Source organism: Bactrocera neohumeralis, chromosome 3, assembly GCF_024586455.1.
Source record: "Bactrocera neohumeralis isolate Rockhampton chromosome 3, APGP_CSIRO_Bneo_wtdbg2-racon-allhic-juicebox.fasta_v2, whole genome shotgun sequence".
Classification (NCBI taxonomy): Eukaryota; Metazoa; Arthropoda; class Insecta; order Diptera; family Tephritidae; genus Bactrocera; species Bactrocera neohumeralis.
The window spans coordinates 57,645,662-57,662,616 of NC_065920.1; the positions used below are offsets into that span (position 1 = coordinate 57,645,662).

Sequence of the window (16,955 nt, forward strand, 5' to 3'; positions counted from 1 at the left end):
GATTGTGAAAGATTTTATTGTCAGAAGCTCTCTATCAACTCCAGCTTCAGACTGCATGACTATTGCAGTATCTTCCAAGCACTGGTTGCAGCCATTAAGTTTGCAGCAGATCTACTGCTCCGGACTGCAGCCTCCTTCAGAGAAATGACCATTCACTCAGATAGCGGAATGGCGATACTAGCCTTGAACTCACAAACAGTGCATTCAGAGTTAGTCGAGGAGTGCCAAACTGCGCTGTTAATAGCATAGAGAGTCTTTGTGATAAGACTGGTATGGAAGCCAGACCATAGCGGAATCGCAGGAAATTGCAAAGCCAGGAAATGAGACAAAAGCCTTTTGACCCAAGATAGATCGCAAGAGATCTAGTGATCTTTTTTGCCCTCAGTAAGCCTAGCCCCTCCCTAGTTTTTTTGGCTTTTAATATGCCATTAGCCTAATGGCATCCATGTCATAAGGTTAGGAATCTTACCAGACGCCACCAGCAGCAGCTATGTAAGAAGATGAGGTGGAAACAACTCAACAACTCAAGACTTCCTTCTTGACTGTTCCGCATTTGGGAGGACATAACTTAAACACTTGGGAGCGCATACCTTCAAACATCCCACCGAACTGGCGGGCATGGAAATTAAACGCCTGTGCAAATTTGTATTGACCATTAAGCGTTTTACTAATTTATACATAAGTTCGAACGCAGGAGTTCTTCTTTTCAATGGCTTCACAAAGAACTAACAGACCAAGAGCGATCTTTGAACCATCTAACCTAACCTAACCTTAGGCAAAAGTTTCCGAGAGGCTTTTTTGCGCCAAATTACGGTCGGACTATGCGATTTTATCCATTTTTTCGGAACTAGGTTTATTTTCACAAGATAGATATGGATACATGTCTTCTCATACATGGTTTAGACAATCAACGTCTTTAAAGCGAAATCTGAGTTTGAAGCGATTTCAATGACTAAAGTAATATGAAATACTATAAAAGAAGGACATTTTTAAAAGCAATATAAAGCAAAAACCCAAAATATTTGCATTCAAGATCAAATCAGCTTAAAAATAATCCGCGAAATTGCGGCAATGAATGCGACCCCTAAACCGAATGGCGCGGCCAACTTAGCGCATTCGTAAGCTCGCATTTCTTTTAGTGAATTAACTATGGCAGAAATATTTAACCGCTTCGCTGGCGGCGGCTCGGTCGTACGCAGACACCTGCACTTGGACGTAATTGAATTTAAATATTTTCAACCACGACTGCGAGTATTTACGTCAGAGGACGGAAAGAAGGGCGGAGGCATTGCATTTTAATGAACTTCATTCATACACATTTCGCGCTCTAGAATGCGACCAACGAATGGTGGCGTAATTTTTGCAGAAATTTTGAATTTTTCCACATTTTTTCGCTTTTCATTTACATAATTTGTATGATTTGTTGTAGGAGTTAGCGTTCAGCTGCCGTGATTTTTTTCGACTAATCCATAAAAATTTTCCATTCTTCGCAATTATTTTCGCAGGAATACCACCGACTGCTGTGAATTATGTGGAGAACTCGGAAGGACGTTACAAAGGTGAGTGTCAGCGCTGACCAGCGCCTGTCAATAGTGAATGCTTTACGTACCTACTCTTTATGCGTATGTGTGTGTATACATATCAACATATGTGTGTGTGTGTTAGTGCGGTAAGACTATGCAAATGCAAATCGGCGCACTTCAATGTCTATTCGCGTTGTAGACGCCATTCAACGCTGACGCCGAGGCAAGCAGTAATAGCCACTCGGCATAATTTTTTACAATTTTTTTCCTCGCATATTTCTTTATGAATATGTATGTGGCATAAGCACCATAACTAAAGGTTGGTGTACTCTCATATCTAAAGCAATGCCACTACGTGCAGACTAGACGCCCCTTGCATTCGCGGCGGCTCTTGTGATGACATTGTGCACGTGATGTATACGAAAATGTGTGTATATGTGTATGGAAGACAAAAAACAAATAATTCATTGCTTTAAAAAGTGCGAGGCAAATAAATTATTTATTTTCGGCTTCAAACAAATCCTCAGGCGAACGAATTTAATCGCCACCAGGCAGGCGTGCATTATGGCAAATAACAACCGAGCTCTGGATGGTGAGTAACTATCGTGAGAACGAGGCGAAAGGTGAGGTCACAATGAATCATAGTTCGACAGTTATACACAGTGTGTTGAAAAAGATGATATAATGATATTTTGAGGTTATGTTGAGATAAATGCGATACCTACGACTCAATCAGACTTTTCAAAGATTCGCTCATCCAAACGTAATGCATAAATGTGACTAAAAAATTCCATAGCAAAGTTTTCTGTAGTCAATAAGTTTTGCCTAAACTCCGATTCTGACATTTCTGCGGCCAAAGGTGCCCAAAAGTAACTTTAATGTAATATAAAAAAGCAAAATTAACCTGACCTGACGATGCCGAGAACGCAAATAGCATCACATGATGGCCAAAACCATAGAGCTTTCCATGAAGCGGCGCGAAGAGACTAGAGGAACACATTACATCTTGAACACCTAATTACTTTGAGATGTTTGGTATGACGGATAGACCAAATGACTTCTACCTTTGTATATGAAAGAGTTAAGCGACATGGTAGGAGTTATTACAGTTCCTATGGGATCTCAACTTCAAACACCTTCAGCATATTTAAAAAGAAATGCTAAAATTATGAATGTTTATAACATCACCTTCGGGAATACGCAAATTTCAGTCATTTTAGACGGAGTAGAAATGATCAATTATAGCAGAAATTGAGCAGCTAAGGAAGAAATTTAAAAGTTTCATCTAATCCAACTACATAGCTGATGAATCTTACTTTCTTGGGTTATATTTTGGAGCACAATACTCCAAATATTGCTTTTCAAACAAGCCAACCAAGAAAGAAGAATAATTATATCGACTTCTTAAATAATATATAAACAACAAGATCTTGATATTATTTTTTTTTTTTTTGGTTTGGGTCGATCCAAAATATGTACTAGGGTCCTCTCAGTTTCTTTTTAGTTTCTAAAAATAGACTGCTTACGGGAATACCTGTAATTTTTATGTTTTTCTTATTTAAGAAAGAGGCATCGAAAGACGGAGAGTGCAACTTTAATTCGCTAAACGTAACCTACTCCTAAGTCATATCTCTCCCACGTAACCACCGGATTAAGTATTATTTCATGGGAGAGAGAAAGAATTTAAGTCTCATTTATCATACGGACTGACTGACGCTTAATACTCTCTATATGTTTTAGTTTTATTATCATTAGAATCGGCTGCTTTCCATTCACCAGAAGACTTATATATGAGTGCTATTAAACTTCCCTGTCTCTTACATTTGAAAAACAAGGCCTTGAAAAAATGCGTGCTCAGAGTCTTCTATACACTCTGCTCACGTCAGACTGTATGGACTAAAGTCCTGAAGGAACTGAAACAGATAGCGTCTAAAGCATTCCCCTAAGATGAGTGAAAACCTTTCCTTCACCGTCCTTGTGATTATGAGCAAGACTTCCGTTTTCTGCTCTGCCAACTCTAAACTCATAGAAGCAAACCATTGACGTAGACCACTTATGCTATCATTGCATTTGAGCCGGAGGTCATTCAGATGTTTAGCCAACGCTACCACAATAAGGTCGTCTACGTATACAAATAATTTAACGGCTTTTGGTTGGTGTCTGCTTAGCACCCCGTCGAATTTCAAGTTCCATAGTAGAGGGCCTAAGACCGAGCCTTGCCGTACTTAAATTTTTTCAAAGTAAGATCTTTTGCTAAGAGCAATGGCTGTTTTCAGGAGCTTTTTTTTTAAGTCTCTCTGAGGCGGCTTTTGTTCCTATCATTCTGATTGTACTGTAGACGACCTCTAGCTGAGTGACAGAGCTTTCTCAGCGTGGCGATTTCTTCGTTCCACCAATCTACGGGCTTTCGCTTTCTATGCATAGTTGCGTCGTATGCTGTAGTTATGTACTTACTTTTTGCACCGCGGATACTTAGTGAGCGGCGCCTTCATCTAGTGCGAACTTCTTTTGTGTCTAACTTTGTGTTTAGAGATGTTCTGATGATGGATTCTATTTCTTGGGAGAACAAAACTTCGGCAATAATGGCCAAGTGATCACTGTTAGTGTACAGGTCCGACACCCTATACTTAATGTGCCTGCTAAATGTGTCGTTAGCAAATATTAGGTCTATTATGGAACCTTTATTTTTTTTTGATTGGTATTTTGCGTATCACTATTTATGTATTATCGGAAATAAGGTTCGTTTGGCTCAAGTATTCCAGAATAAGATTAGATAAAACCTCTTAAACATATATATGTCAATAAAACTAAGACACTGAGAGCTAAACTGAGCACTTATTCGTAAAAATTAATAAATCAATTCTTAATCCACTGTCGTTTTCAATTCACCACTCAGTGCTCCAATACTTTAAGCGCTCAAATTTTCCACCTAACACACATGTACAACAAATAAGCCCACTGTGCGTCCGCACTACTCGTTTTTCTTTGCATACGAAATATGAAATGTATAATTTACGCTTTGAAAGCATTTCTTACTCAACCGAAAGTGCAATTTATTTAGCCATTTTTCACTGAACGACATTTCCCTTTTTCCTTTAACGCTTTCGCCACAATTCCACACGGCGTTTAGGCAGCAACAAAAAACGCATCAAGAGCTCGGAACTTTATCACCAGTCGAAGGCATCCGAAGGCATGGACATGGAGAATCCCGGCAAACGAAAAGGTGAGCAGATTAAGATTATTTACTTACCTATTCACTTACTTACTTACTTACCCTACCTTATACCCACAAATACTACCCTGTTAAACCTTTCGTTTACTTTGCTGCCTTTTATTTATGTGTGTATGTGTAAATGTGAGAGTGTTCTTTGTATTTTTAGCTTGTTTTGTGTGAGTGGTATTAGTTATTCCAAAAATGATCGGCCACTTGAGACTGTAACAGCACGATATACATATATACACACACATTTACCTAAAATAAATATCAGGTCAGCACTGCAACCAGAAATCTGTTCTTTGCTCAAGCATAAGCTGAACAAAGTAGCAGTCTGTCTTCCCCTCTATTATTTGACTAAGCGAACACAAAAAAAAAATTTGAATAGAAAAAAAAGAATTTACAAAAACACAAAAAATGCTAGTACAAATAATACCACCGAACTTGAAGTACCGTTTGGTTGGCTTTTATACCATAAACTTCCTAATTGTATATCAATAAATGTTCATTTCTTTTCCTTTCTTCGTCCACAATGTTTGTATTTTACGCCTACCGAGCCAATTCTTTACGACCATTTAATGATTTGTAAATAATCCACGTTGGTTTTTATTTTTTTGGTTTGGATGGGTCAATTTTATACTCATTCTGGATATTGATGGTTATGTACATAATGTAATGAAAATTACCAGCCAAAAGTTTGCTATTGAACTGATTTAATATACTGTATAATATATATACATATACAGCTGTTTACAGCTAATAAGAAACGACTATTTTGAAGTGAATAATGTTATTTTCTAATAAATCACGATAAATATATTGTATTTTCATTTGTTTTATTGAAATCTATGTTAAACTTAAACTCGAATAGTAAAAATTTTGTTCAAAATTCGTTTTTGTTTTGAAGATTTTAACAAAAACATGTGGAATCAAGGATTTGAGTGCGACAACTAATTAGAAACGAAAATATTTTATCAACGAAAAATAATGATACTACAATAACTTGCTTACTTTCAGTTAGTATTTTATTGGTTATCTCTTCTACCTTGATACTGCCTCACATCGATTCCAAATTTACGTTATAAGACTCTGACAGCGCACCAATGTTGTAGCTTGCCATGCCGTTCTAATTTCATCACAAAGAACATCCATATTTGGGATATTTTTGGTGCATATCGCTCTTTTAGCATCACCCAGAGATGTTCTATAGGGTTTAAGTCTGGGCTGGACGATTTCCACTCCAAAACATTGATAGAATTTTTATTAAAAAATTTTTGTGTTAACTTAGACGCATGCTTTCAATAGTTATCTTCCTGTTAACAGGCAAATTTTCCTCAGCCCATGACAGCATGACATTTTTTGGCATGTCGACGTATTGCTCCTTGTTTAAAATTCAATCAATCATATGGAGTGGACCAACATCATACCAGATAAAACATCCCCACACCATGATTGATCCTCCGCCATGCTCAACTACGCGTGGAACCTAGCGATAATCAAATTCTTGAATTATTGGACGGCGAACACACCTTCGATCATCAGGTCCTAAGCGATTAATTTTTGTTACATCGTTCCAAACGACAGAGTAACACTGTGCAGTAGATATTAGTTTCTACGTTAACTCTTTCAATGTACTTGAGTTTCCTTAGTCGTGACTTGTTGGGATACAAACTACTCCGACTTATTAAATGCCAGTGTAAGCAAGTGGCAGTGTAAGTTCTCTATATATTTCTCTCTATCTCGCTCTCTCTTTCTTTCACTCTGTATACCGACCACAGTGGCAACTGATCATCGTACACAATGATAAATCCATATTATCTTTTTGGTTTTTATAAATAAACCTACATAAATCGTCATGGCGTCTTCAAACTTCGCCCAAATTTGGTGCAACGTATACAGAAAACATTATCCAATTCATGTAACGTCGCACAATAGCATGCCTTTGAAAGGCGGTCAACTACTGTCGCACGATTTCGTGTCTTAATCTCTCAAGCGTGTTTAATAATTCCGCAGATTGGGGTGATAGCAAAATCAAACAAGTAAGGAAAGACTAAGGTCTGCAACAAGTTAAAGTCTAATTTTGACAGTTTTTGGGCATAACAATAAATACCTTGAGAACACTATTTGTGTATATCTTCTTCTCTTTTCCTTCAACTGGTCCAAAAGGAAACGCACGTCAACAAATACAAAGAAGGTTCGACGTTGAGAAGCTGCAATCACAGCAGACAGCCGAACGATTTTCTACTCGGCTTGCACTCCTGCTCTCTGAGAGCACTCGTCAACAACTCGGTGTAAGGGAACTGTGGTACGGCATTTCAAACTCCTTACGTACAGCTGCGACCGAAACCCTTTGTTTTCGGAAAGTGCAAAAGAACAGCTGGTGCGACGAAGAGTGCGGTGTCGCAGCGGAGAGAAAACAGAATGCCTACCTCGCAACGTTACGATCGATCACAAGACGTGCGGAATGGGATAGATACTCGTACCGAGAGTTGAAGAAGCGAGACGCATTTGAAGACAAAAAGAGAGAGACCGAAATGCGTGAGTATAAAGAGCTTGACAAGCTGGCCGACAGGGGTAATGCATGGAAATTCTACGAAACTTTGTGTGAAGGATTAAAGCCCACCGTCAACAAACTGATTGGACCTTATAAGTGTGGCTTTAGACCCGGCAAATCAACAACCGACCAGATATTCACCATGCGCCAAATCTTGGAAAAGACCCGTGAAAAGAGAATCGACACACATCACCTCTTCGTCGATTTCAAATCTGCTTTCGATAGCACGAAAACGAGCTGCCTTTTTGCCGCGATGTCTGAATTTGGTATCCCCGCAAAACTAATACGGCGGTGTAAACTGACGTTGAGCAATACGAAAAGCTTCGTCAGGATCGGGAAGGACCTCTCCGAGCCGCTCGATACCAAACTAGGTTTCAGACAAGGCGACTCTCTTTCGTGTGACTTCTTCACCCTTCTTCTGGAGAAAATAATTCGAGCTGCACCGAGAAGGTACAATCTTCTAGCAGAGTGTGCAGCTGCTGGCGTATGCTGATAATATTGACATCATTGGCCTTAGCAGTCACTCCGTTAGTTCTGCTTTCTCCAGAATGGATACGGCAGCGGAGCAAATGGATCTGATGGTGAACGAGGGCAAGACGAAATATCTCCTGCCATCAAACAAACAGTCGTCGCACTCGCGACTAGGCACCCACGTCACTGTTGACAGTCATAACTTCGAAGTTGTAGATAATTACGTCTTTTTTGGAACCAGCATCAACACCAACAACAACGTCAGCCTCGAAATCCAACGCAGAATAATTCTTGCCAAGGGGTGCTACTTCGGACTGAGTAGGCAATTGAGAAGTAAAGTCCTCTCTCTACGAACAAAAACAAAACTCTATAAGTCACTCATTATTCCCGCCCTGCTAAATGGTGCAGAGGCATTGACGATGACAAAATCTGATGAGTCGACGTTGCGAGTTTTCGAGAGAAATGTTCTGCGAAAGATTTACGGTCCTTTGCGCATTGGCCACGGCGAATACCGTATTCGATGGAACGATGAGCTGTATGATATATATGACGACATTGACATAGTTCAGCGAATTAAAAGAGAGCGGCTACGCTGGCTAGGTCATGTTGTCCGAATGGACGAAAACACTCCAGCTCTGAAAGTATTCGACGCAGTACCCGCCTGGGGAAGCAGAGGAAAGGGAAGACCTCTACTCCGTTGGAAGGATCAGGTTGAGAAGGACCTGGCTTCGCTTGGAATCTCCAATTGGCGCCACGTAGCGAAAAGAAGAAACGACTAGCGCGATGTTGCTAACTCGGCTATAATCACGTAAGCGGTTTTTATGCCAGTAAAGAAGAAGAATACAGCACTAATTAAGTATTAGATACATACTCCAATATTTTTGTGGAAACTTCAACAAAAATTGTAACGAAATGGTTTTCAATATTATATACATATACAAAAAATGATTAAAATACTTACGGAATTGCTTGCAATGTTCATATAAAAAAAAATTTTGCTGGCAATAATTTTAGTGAAATATGTCGGCTGTTAAAGGTGTGAACGAGAAAGTAGGCATTTTTAATAAGGACTAAATAACCAAAACGTAAGCGGTTCGTATTTTTCTTTTTATTTTCGAAATAATCCCAAAAAAAATGTATGACCGTCAATATTTTTGTCAGATGTATTACGACATGCCTTATATACCTTTGTTAGCTATTTACTACTCTGAAAAAGTAACATCTATGTGCTTGGTTTTGTACTGTCAAAGAAAAAATTTATCTACATTTTTGGAAATGTAATGCATGATGATGCTAGTGAGAACTGCTCAATTTCAATTAACCAAAATCCAATTCACTTCAATGAATTATAAAATACCAAGTGTATAAAGGGATATAGCTTTATTCGGAAGAGGTTCTATATACTTTTATAAAATTAAGCGAAATACAAATCCATTATAGTGCTAAATAATGGTCCATAGGTTGCTTTGAAAAGATAATATAAGTCGGACTTGTCATTCTACCAGCTTAGCATTCAAACTAGATAATCAGTAAGGAATAGTTACCCCCAGAAATATAATCGCTACAGCTTTTCAGTGAATGCAATGATGTACACTTTTTACCAATAAACGGCATTTAGGAGTGAAATCAGCCCATAGCTTCGTTTTTGGAGGATATTCTAGTCTAGATTTCCGAATTTCGACCACTTTCCGGCAAATGATTAGAAAATAATATATAATGATATTTTTAGTACAATATATGTACACTCTTTACTAAATATTCATATTTCAAGGGTACACAAAATAGATTTCAAAAAAAAAAAAAAATCAAATGTTTATACATTTCAATTGTTTAACAAAAAATTATGTAAAATATTATTATTTAAGCATATGAATTATGAACAAATATTTATAATTTAGCACGAACATTTTTCTTTGTCTTCACAAAATTTCAGCGATTTATCTGCAGTAGTTTATGAGAAAATAATTTTACAATTTTATCGTCCTCTAAATTTCAACCTTCAATAAATTCAACAAAAAAAAAACAATTTTAAGGAAATAATTATATTACGTGGTATGCGTCTGGTCCCCTTCCTAATGAACTGCTAATTTTCATAATCGGAGATTTTTCGAAATTTTCATGGACCACTTAACGTGGTTTGACCCAAATACTATAACTTTCAAGTATTTTCGCATAAGTCGATTTGTGTTATATCTAAAAGTTTTAGACTCTCCACATAAAATGTTTCTGTTACGTATATGTTTCACTATTTACGGCACATGAGGCTGAAACTTATATATGTATATTTAATATAGATGGTTTATTAAAATATTTGAAGCCATTTCTCAATCGGTGTTTAGAGTTCTACAAACACTTTTTATAAAATTATATAATTCTGATTTATAAAATATATTTCAGTAATTTATATATAATATATATATAAATAAAAATATATATAAAAAAAGTTTTCCAATTCGGTTTGCGCTCGCAATTTACGTGGATAAGTTGTTGTCAAATTTGATCTCGAGTGTATACCGAATATACATATGTATGATGGAAAATAAATTTAAAGTTGATCTGAAAATTTAAATATTTTAATTTTGTGTAATTGGCTACCAAAACATTAAATGGTTTTTTTGGAACGCTCTTTCAAAGCTAGTAAATAATTTTTTTTTTCGGCCGACTTGAAAATTCATACGACCTTCTTAGCTATATTTTTTCAAGTAGGGATAGAAAAAATAACAACTTTCAATTTCTAGGTCATTATGAAGGGAAAATTTGTTCACAAAAAACAACTTTTGTTTTATAAATTTTGTCAATAATAATAATTTTGTTTAGTCCATCGATTATTTCATGATATACGTATTTTGATAATAAATTGGTTTGTTTTCACCTGCGATTATTAATGTACATTGAATTGTATAAATGAGCAGTATGTTTAGTTATTTATAGAAACGATGGGCTCTTCTAAAATAAACTGTGTAAATAACACGTTCTTTCGAACTCCTTAAAGATCTGGAGATGGGTGTGCCATCATTTTATTTGCACAAAGAAAAACATTTTAATTATTTTTCGAATAATGAAAAAATATTTATTGTTGTTGTGGCTTTTTTTTCTAAAATAGTTACTGTAGAAGTTAGTTATACAAAATAGTTTATAGAAGCCAACAGAATGGCATCATATTTTCATGGAAAGATCAAAAATATTAAATTTTTTTACGAGGCAATTGAACTTTTTAAATTCACAGACAACACTATTTATTTACATACATATGTATACATACCTAAATATATCATCAAACTATCACTTTTAAACTACATCGAAGTCGCAACAATAAATTACTTAATATTTCTGCAAAACTTCTCTCTTTCTCGTTCTCTCATTTCTACTACACAGATATGATGCTTGGCAACGAATTGGAGGATGGTTACTACGACTCAGCTGCTGCGGCTGTAACGCATTGTCAACAACATAAATTGACAGTGACAACAGTGGCGTTGTTCACCATGTTGTTACTGTTCAGAAAAGTTGCGGTACTGATTGACGTCTGACAGTTGCTGAGCGCAGAGCTGCTGATACACTGATGACATTGTGGTTGCGGTGGCGTATGAGTAACTGTTAAGGCTAAAAGGATTTACTGTTGCCTGCTTATGATTTGTATGTGCTTGTATGTAAATATTGCTGCAATAAATTTGTGCAAATGTATGAGTTGCGAGTATTAAGTCGTTACTATGCTGCAAGTTAAAATTATGAAGAAAAAATTGTAGAGCACATAAGGAGCTTAGCAATGATAAGCAAATGTATATATAGTACAGATATTGCAATTTTTAGTTCTATTTGTAGTTTATAGAAAGTGAAGCCAATAAAAGTTATAAAAATATATAAGAAACGAAATTTAAACAACCTCTATTTGAAATAAGGCAGAAAAGTAATATGATAAAACATTTTAATTAGTTCAGTTTACAACTAATTAATTTTGAATTTGATTTTTCTTGTAAATAAATATTGAAATATAATAAGTGTAAAGATAATTAACTATATGTAAGGTGAACGTATAAAATAATGCTTCCTCTCACATAAAATATGATAAAATATGATTTCCGATATATATTTGTATGATATATACATATGTATGTATACTGGAAGTAGTGAATTGAATACAAAATTATTGTTTTTTTATTAGTTAAATATTACCTTTATAATTTTTTAATCAAAACTCTAAAAATGTACTTAAAGTGCAAGTCCGAAGTTCCCAAAGCTGATTTGCAAACACCCTTAAATTTGCAGGTTTACGCTAAAAAAATTCAATTTGAATCGTACCTAAACCATGTCTACTTTCCTATTTAAGAATAAAATGGAATATTTTGAACTACACAACATCTTCTTCTTAATCTTTACTGACATAGACACCTCCCGCGCTGTAATAGCCGAGTTAACGACGACACGACAGTTGCTATTTCCTTTCATTATTTGCTGTCACATCGAGATACCAAATGCTACAAGATCATTCTCCACCTTATCTCTGCACGCTGTGGAGGCGTTCCTCTCTTCTGCTTCCGCTGGCGGATACTCAATCGAAAGCCTTTAACCCTGGTCGAGACCAACGGTCTGATACACTTAGTCAAGACCAATGGTACTTGGCTAAGCCTAGGCTAGTTTACATACATTTGTATGGAAATACGTGCTGTATTTACGCTCATATATGTATGTACAATATAGATACATTTTTGAAATTTCTTACCTCTCGATTTGGTTGAAATCAAATTGACTGCCTTGTTCACGCTTGGCGTGGCAATAGCGTTCAAAAAAATGTAACATTTTGAGAAAAATTACATTTTTCTTAACCTTTAAAATGCTCTAGCGGCTAAAGTATTTGACCTAGATAAACTTACAAACCAATTTGGATATGTAACGAACATGAAAACAGATAAATCAACCGTGCGAAGTGATAGAAACATACCAAAGTTCATATATTTTCATACAAAATATATGGGGTCTAGCCAAGCACCATTGGTGCACTAAGGTGTAATATTATAATATCTTTTTCGTCCTTTTGATACGATATCCTTGATTTTTTTTGTTGCTAACGAAACTATTATAGTTTTGTTCACATAAATTTGTAAATAAAAGAGTCAGATAAGGGTTATATATACCAAAGTGATCAGGGTGAAGTGAGTCGAAATCCGGATGTCTGTCTGTCCGTCCGTCCGTCTGTCCGTCTGTCCGTCCGTCCATGCAAGCTTCTTGAGTAAAAATTGAGATATCATTTTCCATAAAAGGTTAAGTTCGAAGATGGGCAAAATCGGCCCTCTGCCACGCCCACAAAAATGGCGAAAACCGAAAACCTTAAAGTGTCATAACACTAAGATATTGTAATATTATAATATCTTTTTTCGTCCTTTTCGATACGATATCCTTCAATTTTTTTTCTGAATTCTATTGACAATAAAATTCTGGGAAGCTACCTGGAAGCGTGAGTCGTTTGCTACACTCTCAATATATTTAAATAACATTTAAAAACAAAATATGCCTGGCCAGACCCGAGGATCTCGATGAGGGTTAAGGTTGTGTGTTCTCTTCCATCCGGACGACATGATGTAAGCATGCAACAGCTGCTCATAAAAGGCATTTTTGATCATATCGTCCTCCTCTTCCAACGAGTCATGGACGCAAATTAGTATTACGTTGAAAAATTTTACTCTGATGGTCATTGGTGTAAAAGCCAGGACTCGACTACTGAGTCTTTCGCCCATCACGAATTCCACACCAAGTTAGTACTCTTTCATAAGATGTAGCAAATGTCACAAGCAACTAGTCGTCTTCGTCATTGTCCCGTCCATCATATTTCTTGGACGGCGGGGATGTCGCGGGTTGGCTACCGTACCTTACATAAATGCGCGCGGCGAGGTCGCAAGAGTAGGAATGGAGTATAGTCTACCACTATAACTGCATACCCAGAAGCATGACTACACGCCATTACAATCCAAACAACAACTCTCAAAGAACAAAGGATAAAACAAAATTTTCCACTCTACAAATAATTTTAATTATTACTTAGTGGGAATGATAAGACATTTATGGCCCCTCTATGGCACGGACTGACGGACGCCTAAGCTGCCCTGGAGTCTCAGTTTTGTCACGATTGAGGCTGCCGCTTCGCTGACAGCTTTCCAGTTCTCAGTGGACTGACACATGAGTGTCGTAGAATTTACTGTAAAACCACCGACCGAAGAGAAAAACTTAAAACCACCGAGTGTAAGTAGTTCTAAGTTTTTCACTTGTACTTAGAAAGCAAGGACAATAAAAGAATACATGCGCAGAGTCTTCAAAGCACTCTAAAGCACCCATGTCCACTTAGTATTTGGGTTAGATGGAGATCCAGGTTCTCTTGACTATCCACGAATGGATGTTCGATATCAGTCTGTGGGTCCACCGACGTTTGAGTGAGGTTTGCCACCGCTGCTGTCATATTGCTAAGCGTTTGACTCTCTCTTCTCTTTTTGGCGGAAAGCACTGCTTTGTCTAAGAAAGAAACAATATTTTTATAAATTTCAAAACCAGAAAGTTTAGTTTTAACACTGATTCGGTCGGTAATGAACTAACAGAACTCACTTTACTTAAAAAAGGAACCTATTTACTGGTGTATTACAGGTGTATTCTATATTTGAGAAAAAAACTGTAAAATACCAAAAGAGATTAATCTTGAATTGAAAAAAACTTATTTTATTTGGTTTAAAACCACGCTGTGGTATTTTCTCTCTCTTTATCTTTTTCGTTCTCACGAATAAGTCTATCTATGACACACACATGCACATAATAATAAAGGTGTGCGGCTTAACTTAGTACATTTGAAGAGAAAGTATGGTTCAATGCCGCACTAAGGTAGTTTTCTTTCTCGCTCTCACGAACAAGCATATCTACGATATGTGCATGATGTATGTGTATGTACGAAGCAAGTAATCATAATAGTATCCCTCGAGTTCTTAAATATGTTTGGAATAAAATAATTTACTGACAAAAGCATCTTGTTTAAGATAATTCATATTTTTCTATAGAATCTTATATAATTTTTTTTAGTAGCGCTGCGTTGTCATTTAGAGTTAGATAAAAGGCAGTTTTGATTTGCGTTTTGCGCCATGGGTAGGCACAAAGTTAAGTGATTTGTACATGGTGTTTTTCTCCTCAAGATGCTGTTCCATTGTCGGAACCGCCTAGCTGCCGTTCAAAGTGTACGACCAAAATCATGTCCTTGTTTGAAACAATTTGTTCATTTGACAGAATATCTAGATGAAATTGGGAACTGATTATTATCGAATTTACCGTAACAATCTCTATTAACCAGTCCAGTCCATCAGTCCACTATAGCGTATAGCGGCCATACAAAATGAGCGATCAAAATCAAGTTTTTGTATGGAATTTTTCGTAATTGGAAGGCTAATATAGATTCGGTGGAACCGAGGTTAAGCTTTTTTTCTATTTTTCTTTTAATATGATTTATTTGCACTTCTTTTTCAAAGGGTTTCAACCTACTATGACTTCTTTATCAACTTCTATCTTTCTCAAAGGCTGGTGGAGTATGAAAATATGTGCTTGAGCTTCACTAAAGAGAAGGTATCAAACTTCAGAGATTTTAAAGGATTATTGGTTGTTAATAAATTTTTAAAAAATAATTATTGAAATTCAGAATAAATTTACTTAACATTTTATTTGTACAAGAAAAGAATAGTATATATGTACAAACAGTAATCTACACATCAAATAAAAAAAGCAATGTTAAACGCTGCTTGTATGATATGAAAGACTGTATGCACACAATTCAATGCTATTAAGCAGAAATTATGTAAAAGATGGTATATCGAAAGCTTCAGCATATAATGTAAATAAATCATTTTTAAGAACTGTAAATATATATAATTAAACATGAATGAATGAGTGAATAAATATCTAAAACTAATACCATATACATACTAGGCAACTAACGGAAACTTATACCAAAAAGTCGCTATCTGGATTGCAGAACAAAATTCAAAATCAAACCTTAATTTAAATTATGATTAAGTGTAACTGAGTTAAGTAATACTTAAAAATATATTAGAGAAAGTGGTTAGGTTAAATGAATTGATTCCAAAAAATCATTAACATACATATCATGCAATGCGATTCAAGTTAAAATTGTTATAAACAAAAGTGAAAAAAAAATCATAAATTAAAAAAAAAATTATCAAAAATTAGTAGCTCATGAAATATACACACAAGTATTATATACGTGTATATACATATATAAATATATATATATTCAAAAGTTGTTCATATACATACATATATATAGTACATACTTGCCATATATAAAAGGGTAGTTATGAGAAGAATTGCTACAAAAACGTTAAATTATATATAAAAACACATATGTATGTATATCTGTGTAAGCTTCGTGGCTTAAGCAAAAAATTGCTCCAACCCTCTTTGCCCCGCCTGAAATTGCTACGGAGTTAATAAGTGAGTAAAAGACAACAAAAAGAAATTGCTAAAATAAGATTATATAAATAAATGCTAAATTATATATTAGTTGACAAATTAATACATTATAAATATATATATTAGTGCGTAATATTGAAAGTTTATTACTGTTTGCATGTTTGCAAAACTATATTCAAAATATTACATAATGTTTTACGATCATTTCATTTAGTAATAATATAAACATACATGTGTATGTATACATTGTATGCAAAATAGTACTAAGTCTATAATTTGAGCTGTTTACTCAGTGAAGTACTATATAACACAATGATTATTTGTATGAATGCTATATGAAAATAATAAAGGAAAAATTGTTTAGAGCAAAAAATTAAAGCATAAAATTTAATCGTGTTTTTTTATTTGATTTGATGGCATGCAGAGAGGGTCCCAGTTTCGCCCATCACTTCTTCATTCGACGAAAATTTATTCTCAGCGAGCATTCCTTTGATATCTGAGATTATAAAATAGTCTCTGGGTACCACATCTGGCACACGGTGGATGTGAAAACAATTCGAAGCCCAATTCATGAGTTTTTGCCATCGTTTTCACTGGCTTGTGCCAAAATGTCTTGCCTTGGTGAAACAGCATTTTCATTTTCTTCAAATGCGCCCGTTTTTTGACCATTTTGTCCTTCAAATTGTCTAATAAAGCTGTTGATGTTTCTTTCTTTTCCAAGGTAGTCAAAAAATTACAA

At 35.6% G+C, this 16,955-nt stretch overlaps 1 protein-coding gene and 1 long non-coding RNA gene across 2 annotated transcripts in view; both read left to right on the forward strand.

Moving 5' to 3' along the window:
- LOC126753730 (limbic system-associated membrane protein) overlaps positions 1-12,118 on the forward strand; it is a 93,780-nt gene extending 81,662 nt beyond the window's left edge. Inside the window, exons 9-11 of the mRNA XM_050465400.1 lie at positions 1,506-1,559; positions 4,654-4,746; positions 11,138-12,118. Of these exons, the coding sequence (XP_050321357.1) occupies positions 1,506-1,559; positions 4,654-4,746; positions 11,138-11,292 (302 nt within the window). The 3' untranslated portion in view covers positions 11,293-12,118. The remainder of the gene's footprint in view (positions 1-1,505; positions 1,560-4,653; positions 4,747-11,137) is intronic.
- A 1,006-nt stretch (positions 12,119-13,124) lies between these two features.
- Positions 13,125-16,607, forward strand: LOC126753220 (uncharacterized). The gene is made up of 2 exons (XR_007666103.1): positions 13,125-13,454; positions 13,659-16,607. It is a non-coding gene; the product is annotated as an uncharacterized LOC126753220 (long non-coding RNA).
- Positions 16,608-16,955: the final 348 nt, after the last annotated feature.